Below are 27,225 nucleotides of genomic sequence, written 5' to 3'. Positions count from 1 at the left end.
ACTGAAATAGTCTGTTCATGACTATCTGTAGCAGCAGAGCAGAGAAGAGGTTTCTACTTGCAAATATACAAACCCTAATTCAAATTAAAGAATGCAAAAATTACAAGCATTAGAGGGATAGTTTGAGACTTTGGAGAATATGCATATTTGCTTTTTTGTCGCGAGTTAGATTAGATTGATAGCATTGTAACTATTCAATATGCTACTGCTACCAGCTAGCTTAGCACAAAGACTGTAAAAGGATGGAATTAGCTAACCTGACTCTATCAAAATCAAAATCAAATAGCTTCAAAGTTGACAAAAGCTCAGTTATTATGAGTAGTTATGTAATAAACTATTTCTTGACCAGGTACAGTCTCTTCAGGCGATCTCCACTGGTTGCCTGGCCAACTCACAGTGATGAAAAGACTCAAAATTTTATATTTTTGAACTTAAGTGCTTTGGACAGGCTAGTTCTCTGTAGTCTTTATGCTAAGCTAAGCTAACTTGCCTCTGGTTCAAAGGATTCATTTATGCTACAGACTACTATCTTCTTGTCTAATTTTCAGCAAGAAAGTTTGTCATCAACTGTGTGGGCCTCGTCAACATATATTTGGCAGTGTTTGGTTGTATTTGCCTTTTTTTTTTTGAATAAAGTCATAAAAAACAAGTTATCTTTCTGTTTGAATGGAATGACACAGAACGGTTTGTTAATTTTGTCTCTTCTAATAATATGGTTTTACTACCAACAAAATGGAATGTCCTCCTGGTTGAAAAGTTTTTTTGTTCAAGTTGAAGACTACAAGCGGTCCTGCGAGTCACGTCCAGGTCGGACTGAATTCAGACCCACCGTGGTCCAAGTAACTTTCACACCTGTTATTTTGGTTTGGACTAAACTCAAAAGGTGGTGCAGAAAAAAACAAGATAGTGTCTTTCATATGTCAAAATGTTTTTCTTTCTTTAATTTAAGTTTAGTGATAGGATCCAGGCCATGGCCTATTAATCATACAGTACATTCACATAAACCACATACACTCAAGACTCAGTAGCTTTTTATTCAGAGGTTTTTTTTAAGTGCGACCTTGAGTGTGACTATGTTTTCCGCATATCTAATAAAAGATTTATATTTCCCTGGTATATTAATGATTAATAGCTTACACAGAGAGACGTCACTGTGCTTACAGGACATGAGTGGTTAGACGTCTTATGGTCAACTGCGGTAATGAAAGTATAAGCTGTGGGATGTACTGTACAAAGACAGAGCTGTGACATGCAGTCAAAACATCAGTCTGTTGATAAACAGCTTATTCATTACATATAATCTGGTCAAAATAGCTGAGATGTCAGTGGACAGACATCTTGACCAAACCAAACTCAGTCATGTTTGGAAGGCTAACATTTCATATGTTCCAGTTTTGTGAGAATTGTGGAAAACTCTCCATAAAATGCCCAAGACGTCCTTTCATAAAGTGTCTCTTGGGATTTTCCTGGTTACGCATAACACAGGCATTTGCATATTTCCAGCATCATTACAGTGGAAGCGCTGGGAGAGGATGATAATCTGTATGAAGCCGCTGGGGCTGAATTAAAAAGCTGTTTAACACCACGGGATAACCATTTGCAGCTTGTGGATAGGGCAGCTGTCATTCTCAAATATCATGAAAAATGCAGAGAAATCAATGATGGGTGAAATTTATTCTAGCATTTATTTGAATAGTCCCTGCATTATGGGATCATGACTGCAATCATCCTTTTCCTCCAGTCCAGGCACTGATTCCTGCCCCTATAGTTTTAATATATGAAATCATCCTTTAATGGTCTATTGCCTGATATGTTTACAGGAAAACTCCTTCTGTTTTAGTACCAATATTGACATGTTCTTTCCTTGATCCTTCCTTGGTACTTAGCATGGCATAGAACAAAAGCTGTCTATGTTGCGTGTCCCAATTGAAACTGTGATCATTGTCGTGATGACCATCATGGCAGCACCAAGTCTCAGACCCGCCCACCATCAATTGTAAACAAAATGCATAGGTGTGAGTCCAGTATTACAAGCCCCACAATTGTATGTAACACAGCCTTCTGATGGAGAGCTCTTTAACCTCAATCAGTGCTTGCACCTGCTTTAACTAATTCAAATTCTAAGAAAAAACTGACTTTAAGGCAACATATTGTGAGAGCATGGTCTTCACCATAAATCAATTCAGATTCATTAACTACTCTACTGCACAAAACTCAATACAAAATTTTACCACACATCCATTTTAGGATTACAGACTTATTCTATGAGAAAAACGTGGAAGGACAAATGAGGCATTGTTCTAAATGTTATAGAATTACCGCACTGCGGTTGTATGCCTCCGCCGACCAGGGCAGTTTCCATGTACATACGTATTTCTGTATTTTTTCCGATTCATATGAGATCAGTGTGACCTTTGACCACTGAAATGTAATCACTTCATCTTTGAGTGCGACAACAAAAGTTGAAGAAATTCCCTCAGGCAGTCTTTTAATATCACATTCAAGAGGCCAACAACATGTTTTTATGGCCACTTTCGACAAAAGAAATCTAATCATTGAGTCCAAGTGAGCATGCGTCAAGTTCCCTTTAGAGGTTCCAGGGATATTACATTAAAAAGGAAAAACATGTGTTTGACTGGTCACGGTGACCTTTGACCTCCAAAGTCTAATCAGGTCATCCATGAGTCCAAGTGAATTGTGCCAGATGTAATGAAATTCCTTACGGGCGGTCCTGATATATCACATTCGCAGGGATGTGAGGTCACTGTGACCTTGACCTTTGAACTTTGGCTACCAAAATCAAGTGATTTAGTTTTTGATTCCAAGTGAATGTCTGGCCAAATGTGAAATGTTTCCTTAATGGCATCTCCGAGATATAATTTTAAGGCCAAAAATGTGCTTTGTGAGGTCACTGTGACCTTTGACCATCAAAATCTAATCAGTTCATCCTTGAGTCCAACTGAATATTTCTGCCAAATGTGAAGAAACTCCCTCAAGGCATTCTTGAGATATCTGGCATTAAAACAGATCCATTCAAGCCAAGTTTTACAAGTGAAAAATGAGTATAAAATGTGGAATTCTATGATCTTAGTACTGAAATATGATGGGGGAGATGATGCCTATTGAACCATATGATCTTACTCAGCCTGTCTGACAGGAAGTCCTAATGTCAATCTGTAACATGCAGTCCACAACCACAAGTGTAAGAATAGCAAAATCCTATAAAGAATTTAGTGCATGTTTGGCTTGATACGACTATTTGCTGTTACTTACTAATTCAAGGATTTTACCACAGACACTCTGCTGCAGTTAAAGTCAGCTGTCCCTCCAATCCAAGCTCACCGCTAGTTTTATGTATGAAGAGAGACCTGCGATTCCCTCCCTGGTGGCAGGGGTGACATTATAAATGACCCCGTCCTCACTGTTCTGCGCTGCTAATTAGCTGTTATTAATTGGCTGTGTGATTTGTGTGCCATGCGTCCCTGCCACTGCAACTTCACCCCGGGCTGCCGGCACATCAGCGCTGCTGTCAGTGAACTTTGGTCAACTGCAGAGGGCGAACGGATGTTAAAAACCCCACATAACTTAAAGTTGCAGTGTGTAGAATTTAGTGACATAAAGTGGTGAAGCTGCATGCTGCAGCTGAACACCCCTCACCTCCTCACCCTCCCCTTCCAAACATGGAAGAGAACCTGTGGTAACCTTCAGTTTTCATAAAAACTCAAAGGGTGTTTAGTTTGTCCAGTCTGGGCTACTACAAGAAACATGGCGGCCTCCGTAGAGAGGACCCCCCCTGATGTAAATATAAAGTATTTCAATATAAAGGGCCCATTCTAGGGTAAATAAAACAACAAACAACGGCACCATGTTTCTAAACATCCACAGAGGAACAACAACATGGCAAAGTGGGACATAAGTGGCTGTGAGGCAAAAAGTCAAATGTCAGGGTGCTGTTTTTTTCTCTTTATGTGCTTGTTGCTACAAATAATATTAAACAATAAACATAAGTTATAACTGAATTGAGATTTATGAGGTAATTAACATTTGCATAGGATTATAGAATAGAACAGAAAACAACAGAGTAGAGCAGAATAGAAGAGGAGCTGATGATCCTACACTGTAAAGAATGCACTGTTGTTATGGTTGACATTGACAACCATGATTAAGCAATTTGTCTCGTAAGGATATCACTAGATCTTTTGAAAGATTAATTTCGAGGCTGAGTGCTTTAGTTGTATAATATAAGTCTTCTTATTGTCAGTGGTTTGAATGGCACTTTGAAATAAATAAATAAATTATGAGTAAAAAAATATCATGAGGAATAATCTTTCTCTATTGTGCCTTTGTTTATTTTGGCAATAAAACTCTATATTCTAACAAAAAAAAGACTAAATTGTTTTACCTACCTTTTTCAATGCAATCGGTTTCCTATATTTTTTAAGTAAAACTAACTTGTCAGATTTTACAGTAAACAGCAACAAACCTCCAAAGTAGGATCCGTCCATCAGCTTCATCCCAATGTTTCCTTTGGTCAGGATGCTGACCACGCCGTGCTGGATGAAGTACATCTTCTTACCGATGGTGCCCTCTCTGACGATGTAGTCTCCGGGCTGGAAGACTTCAAATCTCAGTTTGGTCAACATGGCGGTCACAAAGTTGGGATCGGCGTTGGCAAACAGCGGCATGGACGCCACCAGTTTACGACAGTTGAAGTTGACGATTTCCTACGTTATGACAAAAGACGTTGTTTTTTTGCTTCAGCATTTGAAGAAGCACAGCTAATGATGCAACCATGGATGATGTGGGTATCTAGAGTGTTAACTACATGTGTGATAGGTAGAGTTCATTCTTTTATGTAAAAGTTATTTTGAAAAATCCATTAAAAGAAGCTCCATTTTAAGAACAAGCTTTACAGGATAAACATGTTTTAAATTACCCTGAGAGACCCTGGCACAGTGTGAGTACTCTGCCTAGTTTTCTCTTGATTCTCTGATACAGGAGGTGCACTCTGAGCTGCTCTTGAAGGAAAATAATTTACTGTGAACTCATGTGGGCAGCAGGAAAAACATTTTTTGAGTGAGTAGGAGAATAAAGTCAGTGTGAAAATTACCTTAAAATTGAGTAATTTTCGGTGAAGACTGGTATAAGCTTCAGGTGACTAAACTGAATAACTAGAATGTGAGTAAATTAAGAATAATTAATATGTAAATCCATATTGGAGAGGCTGAGAATTATGATTTTTTAACTTCTAAGGGCGTTTTCACATGTGAAAAGCTGGATCAAGGTTCATGTCTTTATGTATTATTTACAGTTGATCCAGTTGGTTTTGAATTCACCACGTAATTTATGGAGCAGACTGTTGACCTATACTTGACGTTTGTTGACAGGCGTGCATCTGATTTCAGCATCTTGTCAAATATGCTATTCTATTAGCAATTTATAAGTTCCAACTATGCAGAAAATGTTTTCACGCTGCAAACCGAGACCACCTGTTTTGGTCGGACAAAGTTTTTGTCCGTTGGTCTGGATCTGGACCTTCACACCTGTTACTTTCATTGAACTGACTAATCTGAAGCTCTTGACCAAACAGGGTAGGTTTGAAAGTACTCAAGTGTCCATAGATGAACTTTGTTATGAATTTATTCTGATCCGCTCAGTGGAGGGTTGAGAGCTGTGTGTCTTTGTGAGCAACTGATCACATTACAGTAGGTGCTGGGTGTTGGATGGGTGTTGCCATACCTCTCGCAGAGGCTCATTGAGCTCCTCCAGGATGCTCTCCTCATCAAACATCTTGCCCTGGTATCTGTGCTCGTAGTAGTCGTGGATTTTCTGTCGGAAGTCGGCCGGAAGTTTGTGGAAGGACATGTACTGCTCCACTTGTTTGTACTAAAGGATAGAAGAGAGAGGCGTGAGGGATTGTGAGTATTGGTGGCAACAGTTTCACAGCATCATGCTTTCACCTGAGATAAAACACTGAAACCATCCCGAAGCATCGTGGGGATTTCTCATTTCCCACTCACTGTTGTTTTCAGACCGTCTTATCACAGGCTGCTAATCAGCTATCAGTGAGAATGAATTTGTGCAGTCATTGAGATGTACAAAGAGATGCTCTAGGTTCTACCTGTAGCTGTGGGGAAAAATACTGTGATGAAGCTATTAAGGAAACATGAGAGCTCCTGAGGATTCTAGTGTCTTTAGAGAAGCAAGATGCTTCTATTGTACATCTTAACCACAGCCAGTGTCTGTCACGTCATTATTTGTCATTTTTCAACAACTCATCTGATCTGTTAAGTCTGTCATAAAGAACCAAAAGAAAGACACAGGTAAATAATTAAAAGGAACCAGTGAGCATTTATGTTCCTGAGCACTATTCTGAGAAAGGAGGATGTTTGATATTTATATTGGAATTGATAAATATGTAATATATGTAGCTAGAAAAAAGGAGTTGCAGTAGATGGAGTAGATGTTGGCTGCAGCACATTGATTGTTCACTGGAGGATCAAACTGAAGAGATTCACACCATCACATATCCACATATTCACCACAGTTGTGCTTAACTACATCACATGCATCCTGACTGTCCTCTTCTCACGACTCATTACGACGCTCCATAACACAGTTAATGTCTGGATTCCCTGGAAAATTGAAGAACTGCTATAAGATAGAATAGCATTGCCCTCTGCCGATTTGGGAATAAATCTTCGCTGTACACAAATGGCTTTTGGCTTTTCTTTATAGGAGGATGGGGGGGCATTCTGTATACTTTCACGCATCACCACCTTTCTGTTACATCAGCAACCAACGTCCTAACACTCTGGAGAGATGCAGAAGGAAGAAACAACCTGCAAGTAAAAAAGCCAAAGTAATTTGGTTCAAAAAAATCATAAGAGCAGGAAGAGGGGGATGAATCAGCTTTTCGTCTACACTTAGACAGAAACGCTGATTCAGTGATTAAAGCTTCTGCGAGAAATGTAACAAATCCATGTTGGAGTTGCTTTAAATTTTATATAAGGCATTTGTCGCTCCCAAGTGTGTGTGTGTGTGTGTGTGTGTGTGTGTGTGTGTGTGTGTGTGTGTGTGTGTGTGTCTGTGTGTGTGTGTGTGTGTGTGTGTGTGTGTGTGTGTGTGTGTGTGTGTGTGTGTGTGTGTTAAACAGTATGAGTCATCCCTCTGTGGAGTAAACTGACAATTGGATGAGTAGTAGATTTCAAGTTAAAGGTCAAGGGAGAACCTCCGCTGTCCGACACCACACTTGAAAAATACAACAAGACACATCTCAAATCTTCCACAGAGTTCAAATATGTTTACTTGGTGAGGATTGATCGTTGATAAAAAGCCTCAGATTGTAAACAATTTGAATCTTTATCGTGACATCCATCGTGTTTTAATTCCCTTGACTTCCAAGAAGAAAAGTTATAGCTCATCTGTTCTCATAGTTCTAACTTCTACCTTGATCACTCTGTAGTGTTTGTCAGCAGCGGACCCAATATGCTAAAGGTCTGTGCACACCAAATCTGTGTTTTTCATCTGAAATTGTCTCATTTAAAAAAAATTATACGACCTCACATAGTCTCAATCACGTTTATACACCGACTCCGAAACCTTTGTCCCTCAGAGATGTTTGAAATGTTCAAGATCACAGAAATGTGTTTTCTCAATTTAATCTCAGTGGTGGCAGCTTATCAAACTAGACCACTGACATCATGAAATAGACTTGATCTGGATCATTTCACATCTCTTTGATCAGAAGATTAAATCATCTTTAGTTGTCGCTGACAGCTTCTCGGGATTGGATGGACCCAAGGTTTTTTTTTTTTTACCAAGTGAGAGGAACACAAAATAATCCTCACTGCTCGACTCCATTGTATCTGCAGCAAATTCTCAGAACGAACAGAATAAAACATCACACTTAGGGCCTGATCTACTAAAGGTTTCTGCGTGTAAAAACGTGTGCAAACTTGATTTCACCTGCAAAAAAACATGCAAGCTGATCTACTAACGGTGAGCACTGGGGATTGCCAGCAGAATAACAGGCGCTGTCCATTTAGTCTGTTTGCCTTAATGAATATGCATTATCGGGCATTTCTACTCGAGTGCGGGTAGAAACATATTGGGAGGAGTATATGCAAATACTTTGATTTAGCAAAAGGATTGTGATTTACAAAGCCTGAAAATAATTGCAGTGATTGTGACGGCATCTTTATTTAATACGTTTGAAAGGTAGCTGCTAATCGGCACAACGTTGGAGCCTCAGATGGCTGCAGTTATTTTGGTGAGGAGGAGACGGCAGGAAGTAGATGGACCCCCACAGGTTTTATTCACCAAGGTTTTATTATGAGCTAATTTTTCTTTTGTTCTTCTTCTAATGTCCTGCCATCTTTTCTTAATTTCATCGGTTGTTCTTTTTGTTTTACCCACAGCATTTACTTTCTAATAAAATACTCTATATCCTCTATATAGGATGATATCCTGAAATTAAGACTCTGAATACAATAAAAAGTGTTTTTTCATTTAACTTGTGTTTTGACTTTTGGACCCACTGAACATTCAGAGAAATCAAATGCTTTAATCATGGAGAGTGTTGATATCTTTCTGCCCTAAGAGTCCATGTTCTGAACCGACACAATCATGATTTATGATGACACGCCTTGTACGGGGGCGCAGCACAGGCATGGCCCGTGACCTTGCCTGTAACAGTTGATGACTCGCATGAGGTGGGATGGCACACTGTCTAGGAAATTACATTTTGTCACACTGTACGGTGACATATGGGTTAGCGAGAAAATGGAGGCTTGACCCTAAGGGCCGGGCTGACACGGCAAATCACAATACCCTTAATACGGCACATACTGGCTGTCATGGGAGGATGATATTAATATTGGTTCTGTACAGGAGGATTTTCTCTTCATATATAATGCGCTGAGTGGTTCTTACGAAAGGGAAAACCTTGGGCTTATATAAGAACTCCAACGGTTGTGGATAAGAATGACATTTGTCCCTATTTTCAGAAATTTAAAGGCATTTGTTGATGTTCATTTCTTAATTTCTATTTAAACTAAATCTACATGTTCTCCTATAATCCCCTTCTGCACACTCTTTCTTTGTCTTTCTCTTTCAGGCTCTTTTGCCCAATTATTATCTAGTAGCACACGGTTCTCCAGCGTGACGTACATCCTGAGGAAACAGATCCTTACATACATAACACACACATACAAAAGAGCGTGACCTTATACATGACAACACGATGATCAGACTGGATCACGTACTTTAATGAACCACATAATTAAATTACATGTGCGAATACAATTTAACGCATCTTTTTCTTACTTACGTAAACCAATTTGAATCTAAACATCATTCAGTCCTAATTAATTGCCTCGGGTCATGGTTCATTTAGCGTGAACAGTCACAGCATAGCTCTGAATGAGGATGTCTTCCTCAGCCATCTTTTCAAAACTCTAACACGTCTGGCAGTTTTCATTTCAAATTATAAAGACGATGTTTGTTTCGGATGTTTAAGGGTATCCCCCCCCCCAATAATCTGTGCTACCCACACATTTGTAGTACAAAAAAACAGGATTAAAGTTCTCTCACTTTAACTTGATAACAACCCTTCACCATTTTCTGTCAGGGACAATAAAGACGCAGCTGACTTCCAGAGTATCCAGCTCATTCAATCAAGCATGAGGATAAACTGGAAGGCTCCCATTAAGTGTTTCCTGCCTGAGGATTCAGTGTGTGACAGTCTCAATTAAACTGAAATGACATCTATCTCTCTCTCTCTCTCTCTCTCTCTCTCTCTCTCTCTCTCTCTCTCTCTCACACACACACACACACTCTCTCTCTCTCTCACACACATCTCTCTCTCTCTCTCTCTCTCTCTCTCTCTCTCTCTCTCTCTCTCTCTCGTTCTCCTTTAACTCTTCTTGGTGAAGGAGACAAGTTTTATTGACTTTCTGATTTTCTCTGCATTAGACGTGGATTAGTGTCAGTCAAAGTCAGCGGAGAGGGACTGAGACCTAAAATTGTCTCATACTTGCAAAGTGAAATAATATTAAATAATCTGCAACTGCAGTCTGAACTACAAAATACACAGTCCTACACAGTTGTCCCATATACAATTTGGTTTGGAAGTGCATAATGCACTGGAAACACTGGATAGATATTCTATCTACATTTCCAGTTTACTATCCAGGTTTTCAGAAAAAAAAGTCCATTTATTTTGTTTGAAAGTCCCCACAGAAGCAAATCCGTTCACATTCGGTTGACATAATACAGGGTTTCTCTTATAGAATCAAACGTTATGGCCAGGAATGCAGTTAAGCCTGGACTTAGATCCTCCGGCCGTATTTGTATACAACTAACAAATGCATTACATTTATGAAATCCAATCTATTCCTTTTAGCCATTGGACTTAGTTAACATGGAGCCAAAACAGCACAGAGGTTTTTTATAGGACGTAAAGCCCCAAGTTGGTGGCTTGTGCACATGATGCATGGTTGTCACTGTAAGCTGCCACAGAGGGAGAGGAGAAATTGAATTGGCCGATCCTATTAATGGGCTGTGCCAGGATGTGACAAGTCTCATGCTGTATCTGTGTGTGTGTGCTTATGTGTTGATGTGCTGTTGTGAGGGTGTAAAACCCAAGTTGACATCAGCTGAAGCTTTAGCTCTCGAAGTGAAGACAGAGAAATAAACACTCACAATCAAATATGCACTCACACACTCGCAGCTCACTGTGTGACGTGGGTGTGCAGAGTCTGAAAGGTTAACGCCACAGCATTTGATGTCCTTGATTAAATAATGCATGATCACAACAGCAGATATGAAAAGGTTGTGATGTTTATGTCGTAAAATGAGTGATGTGAGTCAGCTTTTTCTAAACTTGGATCCATGATGTCATTATGATCAATTTATTCCTAAAATTAGAAAAACACTTCCTCTTTTCATGAAGTGCACTAATGACATGAATCCAGACAAAAAACATCTTGTGTTGATTTCTCAATTAAATATAAATATCACAAAAAGGGGAAATAGGGTGAGAGAAAGAGAAATATGGATTTAGGAAAAGGCTAAAGGAAGGAAATATTAGTCAGTGGATTTTAAAGTGGCACTCTACTAATCATCAAGGTCAGGTTATGCCTGTGAAATACTGTTGTGTCATGTCTTTTGTGGCTCTGGAGGAAGACCTCCAAAGTCTAACAAAGATTATTTTCATTGTTTGACCTTGGAGACCTTACATTTTTCAGAAAAAGAAGGCAGGGTCGGTGAGATGTACACAATTGGTAGTCAGGGACCGCCTAACCAAATACATGATCCACTAACGGGGATAATGTGGGAAATGTTTGATGCAGATTATTTGGTATTTGACCGATGTTAGTCAGGATATGTTAGCCTCAGCTACGTCAAATTTGACCATTCTCCTAACGTTATGGCAATACTTAATCCTTGGAGTAACCCTATAGCTATAAGAAGAACTATCTGAACACTGAGAATTAATGAGCTGCAAGCAACACCTACACTTCATTTCCACCATTTTTTCTAAAAACTCAAACTCAAACCTATTGAAATAATTTGAAAGTAACTGTACTTGTACCTGTTGCATAAAGAGGAAATTTGATAATTGGATTGTCTTAACAATTGAAGAGAACAACCCTGATTCAAATAGATTTCAGATCAAACAAAGCATTCTTGACCTTGAAAATAAATTAAATCCATTTCTGACTCTCGGGGATGGATTGTGGTTATGAGCTCCTCAAAGAGCAAGTGAAATTCTATTTGTTGTCAAACTCCAGTTGAGGTGTGTCTGAGACTCAGGTCAGGCCTTATTGAAAATGAGCAGTTCCTCAAGTCGCTGCTTGATGTGTCAAGGCTGAGCCATCACCGAGGGCCCCAGGGGTCACGTCTCCCTCGTCTCACAGCTATTCGGACACGCTGCTCTGTTGCTCTTGAGGGGATGGGAGTGCAGTTACATAATGGCTAATGTGTGGCGTCCGCTGGCAGATGGTGTATTGCTCAACAGTCAAGGGCGAAAGGATGGAGGGTGAGATGAGATGGAAAGTGTTGTGTAGAAATATGGGATTACCTCAATGTGAGGGGGAGTGGTAGGTTGTCACCACCGTGTCATCATTTTTACTGTAGTACTATTTGTAAAGACTGTGTGAAAAGCATAGACTGTATATGACGATGGAAAATATATCTCCACTTCCCCCCACTATCCAGAAACAAAGCCAAAACACCCTGGATATGAGCGCCGCCATCCTGTGCATTTGGAGTTAATGCAGTATCGATTGGACGATGGCGCCGTGTGAGCGCACTCAACGAGCCGTGTGTCAATCTCAGCTGTCAATCAAGACGTATCACCTCATTCTATAGCATTAAAATGTATAATGAAAACCTTACCGTGGAAAATAAACACTTGAAGAAACACCAGTATGACAAGAACTACCTAAAATGGTAGAAACCATCATTGAAACAAAATATTAGACTTTGGTCCATGTCCCATCCACTAACATGGAAGAGGCAGCGTTAAGGACCTTTGCTGCAGTCAGCCACCAGATGGCGATCAAGATGCTTTGGCTTGATTTTTGGGGAGCTGGCATGTTAAAACTAGTTAGATTTATATAGCTAGTTAAAAGAGAATAAGACAACTACCTATAATTAAAGTATAAACATGCTAATTAGCTAAATGGATTAATTGTTTGAATAGCCAAAAAGTAAAGGAGGGTAAATAATTGGGTAAAAGGATAAACAGTTAAAAAAAATTGCTAAAAGTGACATCAGATGAAAGAGTGAAAAGTAACTGATAAATGTTTAAAACGGGTAGATAGTTCTATCATAAAGAAAATAGCATAAAGTGAAACATGTCAATATTAGATAAAACTAATCAATGAATTGTTGAACGTCGAGCCGCTGACACTCAAAGTGGTAGTAGTGACGCAAACTCAACATTAAACATTGACACAATATTTGAACAGTAATTACCTTCTGTAGTGTTACTTTACATACAGATCATTTGAAGTGAACACATCATGATGGGTGATGCAGATGCAGAGGTAGTTAATCTGACGGGGACGTGGGGGTATATCAGCTCTACAGTGTTTGTCATTATCCCTCTGTTATCTTACATTTACTGTGTGTGTGGGTCTGTGTGTCTCTGTTTAAATCTTGTCGACAGACCTGCTAAACACACAGCTAACCAAACAACATGTGTCAATTCTGATAAGGCTGGGAAAAAAAATGGCCAAACTTTTAAACCCACAGTTAAACAGTTTGATTTCACATCTCTCTTTGGTCAGTGGGGTCGTTGCACATATGCACTCTCTGGAGAAGCTGCTTAGCGGCAGAGCTATTATGACATTTCTGTCTCAACACTGAGCACGAGGCCGGCTGTTTACTCTGTGTTGTGTCAATAAAGGTTCATGCTGTCGCGAGCAGTTGTACAAAGAATCTGTTTTGTCAGGGTGGCACGTTCCAGCCCATAGCTCTGTTTCCAGTCTGTTATCTGACGGACCTACTGCAGACGGCCGTGCAGCACGACTCAGTTCATTGGGTAATGATGAACAAACAGTCATGAAGTTCTGGATGTTGGGTCTGTTGTCTTAGTCAAGCAGGATGTTAGCACTGTGTTCACTAATTCACTGCTGCACATCATGGAAGGAAGAGAGAAGGAGAGCAGCAGCAGGAACTGACGGCTCCAGACGTCACATCACTGACAAACTACAGCCACACGTAACTGACACAAAACAGAGACTCCAGCACAGAGTGGGCAGCTCGTTTGTCTGTTTCTGTTTGTAGCTCGTGAACTGTGCCTGCTGTAAGAAGACATACTATAGCCTGACTGACATCTGGAGTGGTTAAACAGGTCTAACAGTAGTTAGGCAGAAATGGATGGCCTGTGTAGATCATCTGGCTCAAACCAAAGAAAATACAGGAAACAAGAAGTCTTCTTCTGAGTTAAGAAGTAAACTATTTATATAAACAAAAAACCTGGCTCTGGTATTATATTAAAACCCATACCAAAAAAGAATCAAACCTGGATTTCATTTTCATCCCCAAATTCCACTGTAATTTTTCTGTCAAGGAGGGTGTGTTTTCGTTTGTGTTTTTGTCTGTTAGAAAGCAGGATTACTCAAACACTATCATTAAATTTGATGGAACGATGCTGGAAAGTTCAGGATAATAATCCATTCAATTTTGGTACACATCCCGATCAGGCATGTTTAGGAGAGTGATATTTATGACTGTGTGCAATTTGGTCTAGCTCCAGATATAAATCTGGATCTAGAGAATTTGAATTTGGTTTCAAAAAGGGACTGTTGAGCGTTGGCGGAGGTGTGCGCTGTCTGAGTTTAGTTTACTAGTAAGTCTGTGTGATATCTGCTGACTAACAGACAAACAGACACACACATGGGACTGATAGCAGAAGCTTTCACACAGTTAATAAGGACCATGACAAAGAGAAACACTGAAAATAGCACTTAATCAAACAAGGTTAACTACAGAAAATATTAAGAACAAGAAGGAAATAATAAAAGAAAAATGAATAAATAATGAGAAGAGCATTTGGAGACTCCATACCTCTGCCAAGGCTTGTTGTCATTTTAAAGAAAGCAAAACAAAAACAACATTCCTGGATCCACACATTTATCTGGATAACCCAATTTCTTTTTTTTTAATTTGATGGGTTATTCATTGTGGCCTTAACCAGCCCTTCACAAAATTTCTAGGAAATCAGTTCAGTAGTTTTTGCATAATCCTGTTTACTAAAATACAAACTGATAAATTCCAATGAATCAGAATAATAAAAAATAGGAAAGACATCAAAATGAAGAGATTAAAATTACATTTAGGAGCAACATCCCTGATGAGAGACACTTTGAACGGCTCTTTTCTGCAATAAGTAGTTCTAGTCTATGGATTATCCGCAGTAACAGGTTCATTGTCAGTGTAAGAGATGTTTCTGTGAACAAAAGAAATCCTTGTGCGTCCGTAAAGTGCCTATCCACCATGTAGTTACAGTTACAGTATGGATGGTGTAGCCCAGATCCATTGATAATGAATCCGCTCCCTGTTGTGTTTACCGTGCTCATAAATCTGGCACATACATACAGTAGCTTCATTACAATTTAAAGACCATCAGAAGCCTTCCCACAGGAGAACGGGTCTGCTATAAACTCAACATCATCATGGATGCTCACTGATATCACGACCTAGAAAATATAGCAAGATGATTATCTCTCCAACGTGATGCATGACTACGCCACAAGAGTCCGAAAGTAAACAGGGTAGAGCCACATGCTGACGACGACTCAGAGGAAAACATGATCTTTTTGGTAAATCACTCCGATGTGTGTGTGCGTGTCTGCATACATGTGAGTGAGTGACAGATAAGCACGAGACATCCCCACATCAGCCAGGATCTAAGGAAGATAACAAGACACAGAGCAGGGATGACACCGTGGCCTCATAAAGCAGGAGCGTGCTCCCTGGTTTGCAGACACCCGCAGCTTTGATCTGCTGTTGTCTGGAGACGACAGACGACAGACGGGCCGAGGCCCAGCGAGCTCCAGCCATGAATATCTAGCTAATAAAACAGATGCTGTGCCTATCAAAGTGTGTTGGAATCAATTGAGAAACCCCTCTCTGTTCACATTGAATGTGATCACCTTGTCTACAGTGTTGTAACACTGTAGATTAAATATCCTCGTGGAGTCTCCTAGTGGCATCGGGCTCCGCTCTAGACAGTGGGGCCATCTGGGTACCAGTAAGGTAATCCTGGACCCGACAGCCTGATTTATGACGACACCGCAGAGAAATTTTGTTTTTGGTGCTGACGCCATTGAGAATTTCAAATATCAAAAACATCTTTTATCAGAAAAAAAGTGTCCCAGGACCTCGATAGAAAACACAGTACACGGTTTTCAGAGGAATTATTTCCTGCTAACAGCACATTCTGTGGATTATTTGGAGAAACCAGGACCATTACTTCTGAAAAGAGATTTATCAAAATAATTGTTTGATATTGAGCAAATCCCCTTTGTTGTTTTCTTTACTCTGTGTTGAATGAGAAGATTGATACCACGCTCATATCAGTCCATCAAGTACAAAGTCACAGCAGCAAGTTTAACAAGTGAAAGCTGTGGAAAACTGCCTGATAGAAATTGTTCTTACAAGTAAAAATACAATTTGTCATTGCTTCTTTTGTATCTGAATACAGAATAAGTAAACACAACATTCAGTGTTACTTAGTGAGCTTGAGAAGTGCTAATAGGAATGTTGCTCGCTATCTCCTTATCTGGATACTAATCTAAACTGACTGCTGGTGTTCTGTCGGTTTGATAACTTAACATAACACTTTCATTGTAGGTGATAAACACATATTGACCTTTTCCTGGTACTGCCGCCTCGACGAGTCCAGAGACTGGATGAGCGCAGTTGCATGGCCGATGAACATGGCGTAGCAGGTGGCTCCTACGATCATACTCAGCATGGTCAGCCAGATGTCCGACATACTCTCCGGGGCTTGTCTTCCATATCCAATACACAGCATGTGGCTCATGGCCTTGAAGAGGGCGAAGGAGTAGAGCTCGCTCCATGAGTCATTCTGTGGGAAGAGGGAAGGGGAGAGAAGTTAGGATAACAAACTATTAGGACTAAGGAAGTGAAGGTAGATGAATATCAGGGTTTTAATGGTCTCCAATCCTTTGCTCACTGCTAAATGATTATGTTTCTGGACCTGATAAGAAAAAGATGATGCAATGATGTTGCCCTGACCTGAGATAAACACTCAGCATGTTCTTTGGATGCTTCCTTTTAAGGTGGATGAATACTTTTGTCATATTACCCCTGAAACTTCACCTTGAGAAATATCTGACAGTGTTTTGCCAAAAAACTGTCACACTTGTCTGACATCAGATCCTCATCCATCATGCTGCTACCTTATGTTAAAGGTTCAGTGTGTAGAATTTAGTGACATCTAGTGGTGAAGTTGCATGTTGCAGCTGAATACCCCTCACCTCACCCTCCCCCTCCAAACATGACAGAGAACCTGTGGCAGCCTTCAGTTGTCATAAAAACTCAAAAGGTGTTTAGTTTGTCCAGTTTGGGCTACTGTAAAAAACATGGCGACCTCCGCAGAGAGGACCCGCTCCCGACGTAAAGATAAAGTTGCCCATTCTAGGGTAAAGACAACAACAATCTGTACATTTAGATGAAACACACTAGTGAAAACATCACTAGGATTATTTTATGATCAATTGGTGCTAATAGATCCCTTTCACTTAAATCTTACACACTGAACCTTTAAACTGTTTTGCATACACATGAAAGAGACATGATAAAGATAAAGACATGTGGCCAATCAACGGGCAATAATGCTGGTTTATAAATGTAGCACGGATCCACATTATTAGAGTAAACTGAGTGTAGTTGAGGATGGATTTCTTCAAGATTTGTCAAGATAAATATATAATCCTCAGAGTGCCCACTCCTATAGAATAGATTATTACTACGTATTTTTACTCTTCTGCTTCAGTGGTTTTGACCTGATGACCTGAGCCTGTCATCTCTGCCAAAGGTAGTATACTGTTAAGACACATTGCACTGAATATATGTGTGGGGATAGAAATAGTGAATTCAAGAATGAGAGGGCTAAAGTGTGTAAGACAGTCCTGAAAAATATGAAGGCCCTGTGTCTGGTGATTGTTGCAGGTTTGGTGGAGAGCCTAATCATCATCACTGTGCTGCCTCGCCTTGTCTTGGACAAGCAGAAGGAGATGAGGGATACAAGTGAGTGTTAATGAGAAGCTCGTTCATGTGCCTGCTCCAGTCTGCCTTTGATTGATGCTCAAGCACTCAGTCAACTCTAATTCCCCATGTTAGAGTCATTAGAAACTCTGCAACACAGCTGAACCTCACACCCCCCCTCAAACAGGTGTGGCTCACACACTGTCCGAAGTTCACCAATCTGTGTTTGTGAGTGTTTGTCCTTGGACGAGTGGCGTCCTCAGCCTCTGATTGACTGGTTGGGTTTTCATCTGATTTGTTTTTTTTCCAGGGTCATTTGCATTTCATTTGAGATTCAAATGTAGTTGGTTTTGGAGGAGGTGAAAGAGGGCCGCTATCAAACGAGTATTCAGAAAGAGGATTTGAAGAACCGCATAGACAAAAGAAGAGATTTTAAAGGCACTCAGCCTTCGAGCAACAGGACAACCGCAAACTCAGTCCTGTTGTCACAATGTGAGCTTTATAGCTCAAGCCCCAAGCATGACTCATATTTACATGTCGTGTTTTGAGCTGTCAGCTGGATAAATTGTTAAGATTTGCTGGAGGAGTTAAACTCGGCCTGCTAGTCTTCGATTAAAGACAGAAGATCAGTTTGAAGCCTTTACGATTTGAAGCGCCATCATAAATCTACAGCTTTGCTGTTACAATGATGTATCCTTGCAACTGCAAGGTGACTGTATCCACAGCCCCTGAAGCCCATTATAATAAAAAATATTTCCTACAGACCCTGACAGAACATTTAAACTCTGGAGCCTCAGTCTGAGCCTCATCCCCTTTGCCCCAGGTGGTGAACAGACCTGGAGCTGAATCCCTCCAGGTAGCACCATCATGCTGGCCACATTACTGATGGATATACAGCAGGAGAAGGCCCTAACCCAGAGGCAGAGCACAGAAATAAATACCTTTTTACACATGGCTAGCTTTCTCTCACACTCACAGTGTTGATCAGGTCATAACCGTACCATTGATAAAATCACGAAATAGCCTTTAGTCTGTCTGTGATCTATACAAGACTTGATAGTAAAACAGCCTATCTACTACTGCCATATGCTATAGTGGCATTTATTGCTGTTATTATTGTTAATCTGTGGAAACCTGCAACAGGACTATCTTGTCAAAAAAACAAAGAAAGTACAACAATGCTTTGCAGATGCATGATTTTGTCTCTGTGACAAACTGCTGGTATAAAAATGTATAAATCCCTTCATCCCACTGTATTCATATAGATGATTGTGTCTTTGTCAAGGCCTATGTTTTATACAACACAACCTTAAAGCTGCAATAGGCTGCAATTTATAACATCAAATAACTGATTAAAACCAAAGTTACTAGAAGCATGAACACTTAAACAAACATTAGTGGGATAAGACCTACCTAAAATGGCAGAAACCACCTTTGAGATGAATTTATTTGACACATACATTGACTTTTTAGACCTGGAGGAGGTGGGGTTTATGACATATACTGCAGCCAGCCACCAAGACAGTTCGGCTTCACTTTTGAGGATCTGTCATAACGTCCATCTTTATTTTCATTCTATGATCTCACTAGGACGACAAAAATTCAAGAAACACACAATTGAGATGTCATGTGATTACTAATGAGTTCTGGAGGATCTGGTGGGTGGGGACAGAGCCAGGTTAGCTGTTTCCAACTCTTTGCAGCTAGTCTTAAGCTAAGCTAATTGGCTGCTAGCCCACGGAAAGATAAGTCAGTGGTGTTGATGTTCCAACTGCCTATCTCTCTTTGAGAAAGTACATTTTTGCATGTGACTGTATGAGCCCGACAACTCATACTGCCCAGCTACTGTTTGTCTTGTCCGTATGAATTTATCTTTGAGATAATAGCTTATTAAAACTGACAGTGTACAGCTGTCTCTTACTATTGAAAATTACAACTTTCGCAGTAACACAATAAACTAATTCTTCAGAGATACCACCCTGAGTGAAGAGGGGAGAGGGAAGAGAAAACTAATGAAATCAGCTCTTGTTTTCATTTTATTTTCCATCGCTCTTCACTGAGCAGTGTGGATGATAGCTAATTGTACATAATATATTTAGCGAGGAACACAAAGGGAGCATGGGACATCTATGATGCATGATGGCGTAATTATAGAATAGTGAATGTACATGCATGCTGACACTCTCGTCATACATGGTGTTTGACTCTCAGCTTGTATTTGAGTGTGTGCGGGTTTTCACGCTGCTCAGCATCTCTCTGACAGGGTGCGGTCGCTCTCTGACTCTGTCGTCTAAATCTGACACGGGGAGTTTGGCTGATTTGAAAGTAGACCTACTGACATTTAGATGACATTGACATCTAGAATTTTAATAAGTAAAGTGCCAGAAAAGAGCTTGTTAGCAATGAATAGATTCATTATTTAGAGCCTGTGGGTTTATGTTTTTATTCATTATTTAAAACCAAGTGAGTAGGGAAAGTTGGAAGATGCTTTGGTGTCTCCCATAATTACTTAACAATGTAAATGAAGAATGCTTTTACCTTTCCTAAAACTTTGACTTTATTTATTTCAGTCACATATAAAAATTCCATGTAACTTTATTACATAACTTTAATGTTAAGGTCACATTGAATGTAATGTTTTCTATCATGTTGAGTTACCTTGAATAAATCAAATAACTTGAGAGTGTTTTCATTAAATACAGTTAAACTTATACATAGATCTATATGTTAAGCACACCATTTCAAGTGATTTGATTTATTCAGGCTAACTCAATATGATAGAAAACACTGACAATGTCCCACATTTGAATAATGCCTGCTCAGCGGCTAGTCTTGGTTGTAGCCACACCAACATGGGCTCTGTACTTCAGACGATCCAGCATCTGTGCTGAGCCACAGCTGTAGATTTCCGACAGCCGTTGATGTGCAACCATGTGCATATGGACAGTATGTCTCTCGGATGATTGCAAGCTGCGGCCATATAACTTGAGCTGAAACCATCTGCTCTGCTCGTGACAATTAGGTGTGAGGCAAAGCTTTTGTAGTAATATTTAAAGAAGAAGAAGTTGTTTTTTTAGCCTCATTAAAAGTGGGATTCAATTGGCAATATCGATCTGTCAGTTCACCACTGAAATGCCAGGCTATTTATACACTCATTTCCCACTCAGGATCCTGCAAAACCATTGTGTGTATAAAGATGGACAACACATCTCCATTTCCTCCCATTGTACCAAAACGACGCCAAAATATCGGGTGTTGCATCTTGAGCAAAAAAAAAAAAAAATCTGATAATGAACACAAACATGGACAAACATCAGTGTAATAAGAAATACAAAAAATTACAAGAAGCACCTTTACGAAAAAAATGATTCACATTTACTTTGATCCCTGTCCCATCTGGTAACATGGAGGAGGCAGAGGACCCTCAACAGCCAGTCACCAGGAAGTGATCATGATGATTTGGATTTACTTTTGGGGATCTGTCATGTCGTCCATCTTTACAGTCAAAGCTACCGTTCCATTAGCATCAGCTGTACCTTGTATTTGTCTTGTTAGCAGTAAGACTACAAATCTTAGCGTTGTAATATTGCGAAACTAAGATGATGTACGAAGTAAACATTACATATGCTAAACATCTGCCTGTTAGCAATGTAACTGTGGGCATGTTAGTATGTCAGAGTTAGCATTGAGCTTAAAGTACAGCCTCACAGAATCACCTGTATAGCTATAGACTTGAGTCTTATTAAAAAGGGAAACACGAGAATCCATAAAGTTCTCTATCCTAGAGAAACTATGGTTTATGCGTGAAATTTGATTTTAAATAAGTCTCTTGTATCTGTGAGTAATGTTTCTTACTTTTCACAGAGTTTATAGATGTTTTTTATTCTACTAATATTACAAGATATAAAAACAAAACTACAGAACCTTTTACCGAAAACTGCATTTGCTGCAGGCAGGAAGTATATGGTTAAATAAGACAGTACAACTTTTCTTCTGGAAGTGGGGCTGGTCTCATAGGGGCAACTTGACCCACAAAGACGACCGCTCCAACCAGATTGTGAGGCTATTTTATTTTAATCACATGGTTTAGCAAATAGCAAAAATAAATTCAGATGGAGCAAATAATAGATATACAGGTGTACCCTCAACCCTGGTTTAGTTTACATTGAATTAAAACACATTTAAAATACTGAAGAACATGTAAAATTACTGTAGGCTGCCTCAAAGTTTCAGGTCTCTGCAATAAAAAAAAACATGTGAGGCAGAATAAAACTTTCTCGCTCGGGGGTACGTGTACTGGTCTAGCTCAGGGGTACTATGTACTGATCTAGCTCAGGGGTACGTGTACTGGTCTAGCTCAGGGGTACTATGTACTGGTCTAGCTCAGGGGTCCTGTGTACTGGTCTAGCTCAGGGGTCCTGTGTACTGGTGTACTGTGGATACAGAAGCTCCTTTTCTTCTACAGAAAAATATCTAAACATTAAATACTGAGACATATTCGTACTAAAACAGAGAGAAGGTTGGGAGGAAGAAAGAGGCTTTATTCTCATGCCACTGATCCAACAGCCAATCACTCTGCGGTATAAGGGACAAAACCACCTGTCATCCACGTAACAGAGAGTCACTTACATAACAGGCCATGATCTCTCGTGATCACTGTGCTGCAGGAGCCTGATCATCCGGCGTGTAATAAACACCAGTGTCTGCTACGTGCACTTTACAAGTTACAGATACTGTGTACGAGTATTAAGACCCAGAGCTGAATACTGTTGTAGGGGGGGGGGGGGTTTGGTTATTTCAAATATTTCTCAATGGTCGGATAAAGAAACCGACTTCACGTGCCTCTGAGCAAGTGAATGAATCATGTGTTGTTTCTATACAAAGGCAATCTGGCTGCATTTCCACAGCCTAAGTACACAGAAGATGCAAAACAGAAAAAGCAGGGTGGGGTCCAGGTTATAGTTGAGCGCAGGCCGACAGCCAGTGGTAGAAGCACGAGGAGGAGGAGGAGGATCACATAACACAGCTCACGCATCTAAAGCCATTCTAAAAAGGATCCCTGAGCGTGATTACACCGATATGGCAGCAGCACAGCACATCAGGCGGCCACGCCCACAACCCACACAGGCGCTCGCCGGAATTGTGACATCGATCTCGGAAAACAGCACACAGGAAGAAACAACACTCATCAATCTGAGACATGAGAGAGAGAAGTGAGCGTAAACACGGGGAGGAGGAAGAGGGGGAGACAAGGAACAAAACAAGTCAGGAGGAAGAAGACGGGCCGTTTGGATTCATGCATTCATGGATGAGAGCAGAGAACAATATATCTTCTCTGCATTCATTCCCTTTGGTGTTTATTAACATTACAGAAAGAAATCCCAGCCTGCTTTATAGAAACTGCTCGTGAAAACAACAACACAACATGTTGCTGTGAATTGGGGTTTAATGCTAATAAGAGACTATCAAGTATGATAGTCTGAGGTTTTCTGCATCTGTATTAGAAGTGTAGTTAAGAATTGATGGACAGCGGGGGTCTACACAGACAGGAAAGTCGTGTGTGTGTATGTGTGTGTTTGTGTGTGTGTGTGTGTGTGTGTGTTTGTGTGTGGAGAGAGAGGGAAAGTGAGAAAAAAACAAAGATGGTCAGGGATGAAGCGAGAGGAAATGGAATGAGAGAGAGCAACAGTGATGATCCCCTTGGGGTCAGTGGGTGTGAGATCCATCTGTTCCTGGAGATCTCACCCACACACATCCAAACACGCTTGTGCACGCACACCGCGTGTCACAGTGTAATCAGAGGACTATTTCCGAGGTCTGAATGTCACAAATCTATGTGCCAAATTTAGAAAGTTCCTTCTCAGCATATGAAACTTTTCTCGGCGTCAGCGGCGTTAGACTTCTCAGGAAACAGCCGGCGCCTGACAAACGTATAAAGACGGAATTATCCAGTCTGCTGAACTTCCACAGAGACACAACACAAAATGTGGTGTTCCCTCCGAGAAGTAGTTTGAGCAATCTCACAAGCCAAAGTTATTTTCACCTTCTTATCGTACAGCAGTAAGAAGCAGTCAACCTCTTGGCTCTGTCACAGATTATGTTAATGTCAATCAGGAAACTGTATTTTAAAACCATTTGTCCACGGCTTTATCCAGCTTCACATGATTGTCTCTCCTGTGAATGCAACCTGTCCTCTCCAAGTCCCACACCTCATCCTGTTAGTGCAATTCTCTGTTTCTCTGGAGTCACACCCAATCTTCTCCCACAGCTGCACCCACGTTAATTAAAACCTCATTTTCACATTGTACGTGTGAAAACCTCATATGTTCTGTGTGTGTCACAGCCCATCATCAAGTTCTCATCAGCCCCTCCTATGACCTGAGTTTCTTGTAATAGTTCACTGTGACCTCTGACCTTTGGCCACCAACAATCAGTTCATCTGTGAGTCGAATCGCTCGTGCCAAATTTGAAAGGAATCTCTTCAGGCATTCTTAAGATGATGCAGCTTGACTCATCTCAGTGACATGAAGGTATCAAAGGCAGATTTTAAAAGATTTATGCATAAACAGAAAAACAGACATAAAATGTATTAGGCAGGAACTGAAATTAACTTGCACTTATTTAAAGTTACAGAGAAAATGTCTAATTTAAAAATGTCTGATGTAAAAACCTTTTGTGGGACAGGGTAATAAATAGAATAGAAGGAAACGCATGATGGTCAACATGATGATGAATATTAATCTCACATGAGGAATAAATCAAACAGAGCAGCAAGTGCCCAGGGTGTGAGAAACAGCTCTGAAAAAACATCAGAATGTAGTTTTTAATAAAGTTTTTGGAGAATTTTTTTATTTTAGGGTATTTACACATGACATATAACATATGCCAAAAGATTTACTACCCCAATTAGATTTTTTTTTTTTTTATTTCAAATGTTTAGGAAAAAAGTAATAGAGCTGTAACAAAGAGATAAAGAACTGCCACCAGTTGTTGGTTTATTGAGTGTACCAGGCTTAACGCTGTGTTTCCTGAAATCCTTCTCATATTTAGTCGATGATAATTAAAACCTTGTTAAACCTATATAAACTGACAACTTAATGCATATGTGATATTATTATACAATGTGAGCTTAACTGAAAACACAATTCTCTTGTTCTGCAAAATCCTTGAAGTGTGTTATAGGCTGCAGGTCCAAAACAAATGCTTTTAATGCTGATTATTAATTAATTATCTGGCGAGATAATTGGTTTTCATGCCAGCACTTTCTCTCCAGAGAGTTCTCCTTTTCATGCCAGCAATGACTTGGGAGAAAACCTCTCCTCATGGTCTGTCTATCAGCAGACGGTCAGAAGCTACCTGTCATGACTCAGAGGAGGCATAAAGGATAAATAAAGACAAGAACAAGCCACACGACATGAAGACTGAACCGAGTGGAAACAGGCTCTTTTTGTCATCCCTCGCTCCTGCTGTCTGCGCACTGCCATGTCTCCTGGGTTTTACTGGAGAGGGTTTAATTAAGGCCGTGTGTGTGTGTGTGTGTGTGTGTGTGTGTGTGTGTGTGTGTGTGTGTGTGTGTGTGTGTGTGTGAGTGCGTGTTGTATGTCTGTGTTGTGTGAGGGTGTGTGTGCAGACTCAACTTTAAATAAATCCCTTTTCCCCATCTGCCTGCAACACACTTTGAGCTCCATGGGGGATGTGATTTGCACGCTGGTTTTGCAGTCGTTGTCTTGTTAAACACTTTTGCATACGTATGTGCATGTGATTGCAAACACACATTATGTAAACACAAAAACAGGCCAAGCGTGTCGCTTACCACCATCTTGTTGAGGGAGACCCAGCAGTCGGACGGGAAGTCCTGCAGCATGGGAACCAGGAACTGGAGACAGCCGTCCCAGTGACACAGCAGCAGCATCATACCAATCAGGTTGAATATTCGCATCACAGCGCTGGCCAGGTCATAGGTCATGTGGAAGATCTGTCAGGAGGAGAGGAGATGGGCGGACAGAGGGTTACAGACGTGGAGAGGAGGAAAGGCAAAGACAGATGTGTGAAGAGAATGACAAAGCAGTGGATACAGACTGAATCCAAATCAACACTGACTGTTTTAATCTGACTTCTTCTGAATGTCTTGTAATCAATAGTTTTACAAATACAATCAAAGGTCAATGTCAGAGATAAACCCGACGTGAAACTCTATACTGAGTTTCAGGTCATTTTTAGACCGTTGTGTTCACATCTCGGTTGTTCCAGTTCACTCTCACCACTCTCACAGTTTCATTTACAGCTGTTTTTAACAAAAACCTCTATAAAAACACTGTAAACTATCTGTTAGTGGCTAGCTAGTAAACATAATGAAGCATTTAGCAGCTGAAGAGACAATTATTTCCACCAGTAGCTTTTGTGAGACCAAAAGCAAAACTAAAGGTGAGTGAATATTGGGCTTAAGTTCAACAGGTAACCAAAAACAAGAGTACAATGAGTGACAATATTGGTAAATTTGTTGCAGCTCAGACTGAGATTATATTTTTGAACATCTTAGTAACTACTTGCTAAAAATCATTCTTATTCTTATCTTATACCTCAACACCTCTTATACCAATTTTAAATCAGTATTAACTGATTTTCTTGGGAACAACACGACTCTGACATATAATCACATTATAATGTGTTAGCAAATAGTTGTCTATGTGCAGGATGCCATAGCAGAACAGGTATTCATTTGAAGTCATATTTTCCATTGCTTTATTTTTTGTTCTGATATAAAACGTTGCCTAATGTGTCTAAATATTACACTGTGAAATTGTTGTACACCAGAGAAGTAGAGTTGAGAACCAGGACACCAAAACAACGAGCTGAAAGATGCTAAAAAGCTCCTTGAAGTTTAGAGAAACTGCAGATGCTGGTGATAATTAATACAATAAGCAACACCTCTCAAATCACGGGTAGATATTCAACCAATGGCCAAAATATCAATATGATTGATGCAGGTTTAATTAAATCAGCAGCCTGTGTGGATGAGCTGCTGGGTGGAGTGAAAAACTATAGGTTTCACAAGCTTTCTTCTGAAACGTGATCAATATCATGCCTCCTCACTCAGACTTAAATAACGAGTCTCTAAATTATAAGCAGGTGTAGAAAGTGAACCAGCACAGTCTGTGGTCTGTGCTCAGTCATGATCAGACCTCATCAGACACTGACGAAGCTTTGATCAACAGGCCGGCCGCCTCTCTCTGCTGTTTCTCAGCATCGCTCGCCTCAGGTATGAAGGCTCATTTGTGTGGAGCTGGTATTGTGGTCACAGTCTTGTAAACACCTCTCACTGTGGCTTTGCTGGCTATCAGCCAAACCTTGTTACCATTGTGTGGGTCTGTGATTGTGTGTGTGTGTGTGTGTGTGTGTGTGTGTGTGTGTGTGTGTGTGTGTGTGTGTGTGTAGTTTTACATGCATGTGTGTGTACTGGTGTGAAATCCTTGCTTA

The 27,225-nt window shown here is 40.2% G+C and overlaps 1 protein-coding gene across 1 annotated transcript in view; it reads right to left on the bottom strand.

Annotated features, from left to right (window-relative positions):
• Window positions 1–27,225, bottom strand: part of hcn2b (hyperpolarization activated cyclic nucleotide-gated potassium channel 2b) — a 39,544-nt gene that overhangs the window by 6,174 nt on the left and 6,145 nt on the right. The window contains exons 3-6 of the mRNA XM_034582164.1: window positions 25,562–25,723; window positions 16,388–16,606; window positions 5,740–5,886; window positions 4,484–4,724 (exon numbers count right to left, since the gene is read on the bottom strand). Coding sequence (XP_034438055.1) covers window positions 4,484–4,724; window positions 5,740–5,886; window positions 16,388–16,606; window positions 25,562–25,723 — 769 coding nt within the window. The remainder of the gene's footprint in view (window positions 1–4,483; window positions 4,725–5,739; window positions 5,887–16,387; window positions 16,607–25,561; window positions 25,724–27,225) is intronic.

The sequence above is a fragment of the Hippoglossus hippoglossus genome, chromosome 4, assembly GCF_009819705.1.
Source record: "Hippoglossus hippoglossus isolate fHipHip1 chromosome 4, fHipHip1.pri, whole genome shotgun sequence".
Lineage (NCBI taxonomy): Eukaryota > Metazoa > Chordata > Actinopteri > Pleuronectiformes > Pleuronectidae > Hippoglossus > Hippoglossus hippoglossus.
The sequence above is the reverse complement of the archived record's forward strand: the minus strand, read 5'-3'. Positions and strand labels throughout refer to the sequence as shown.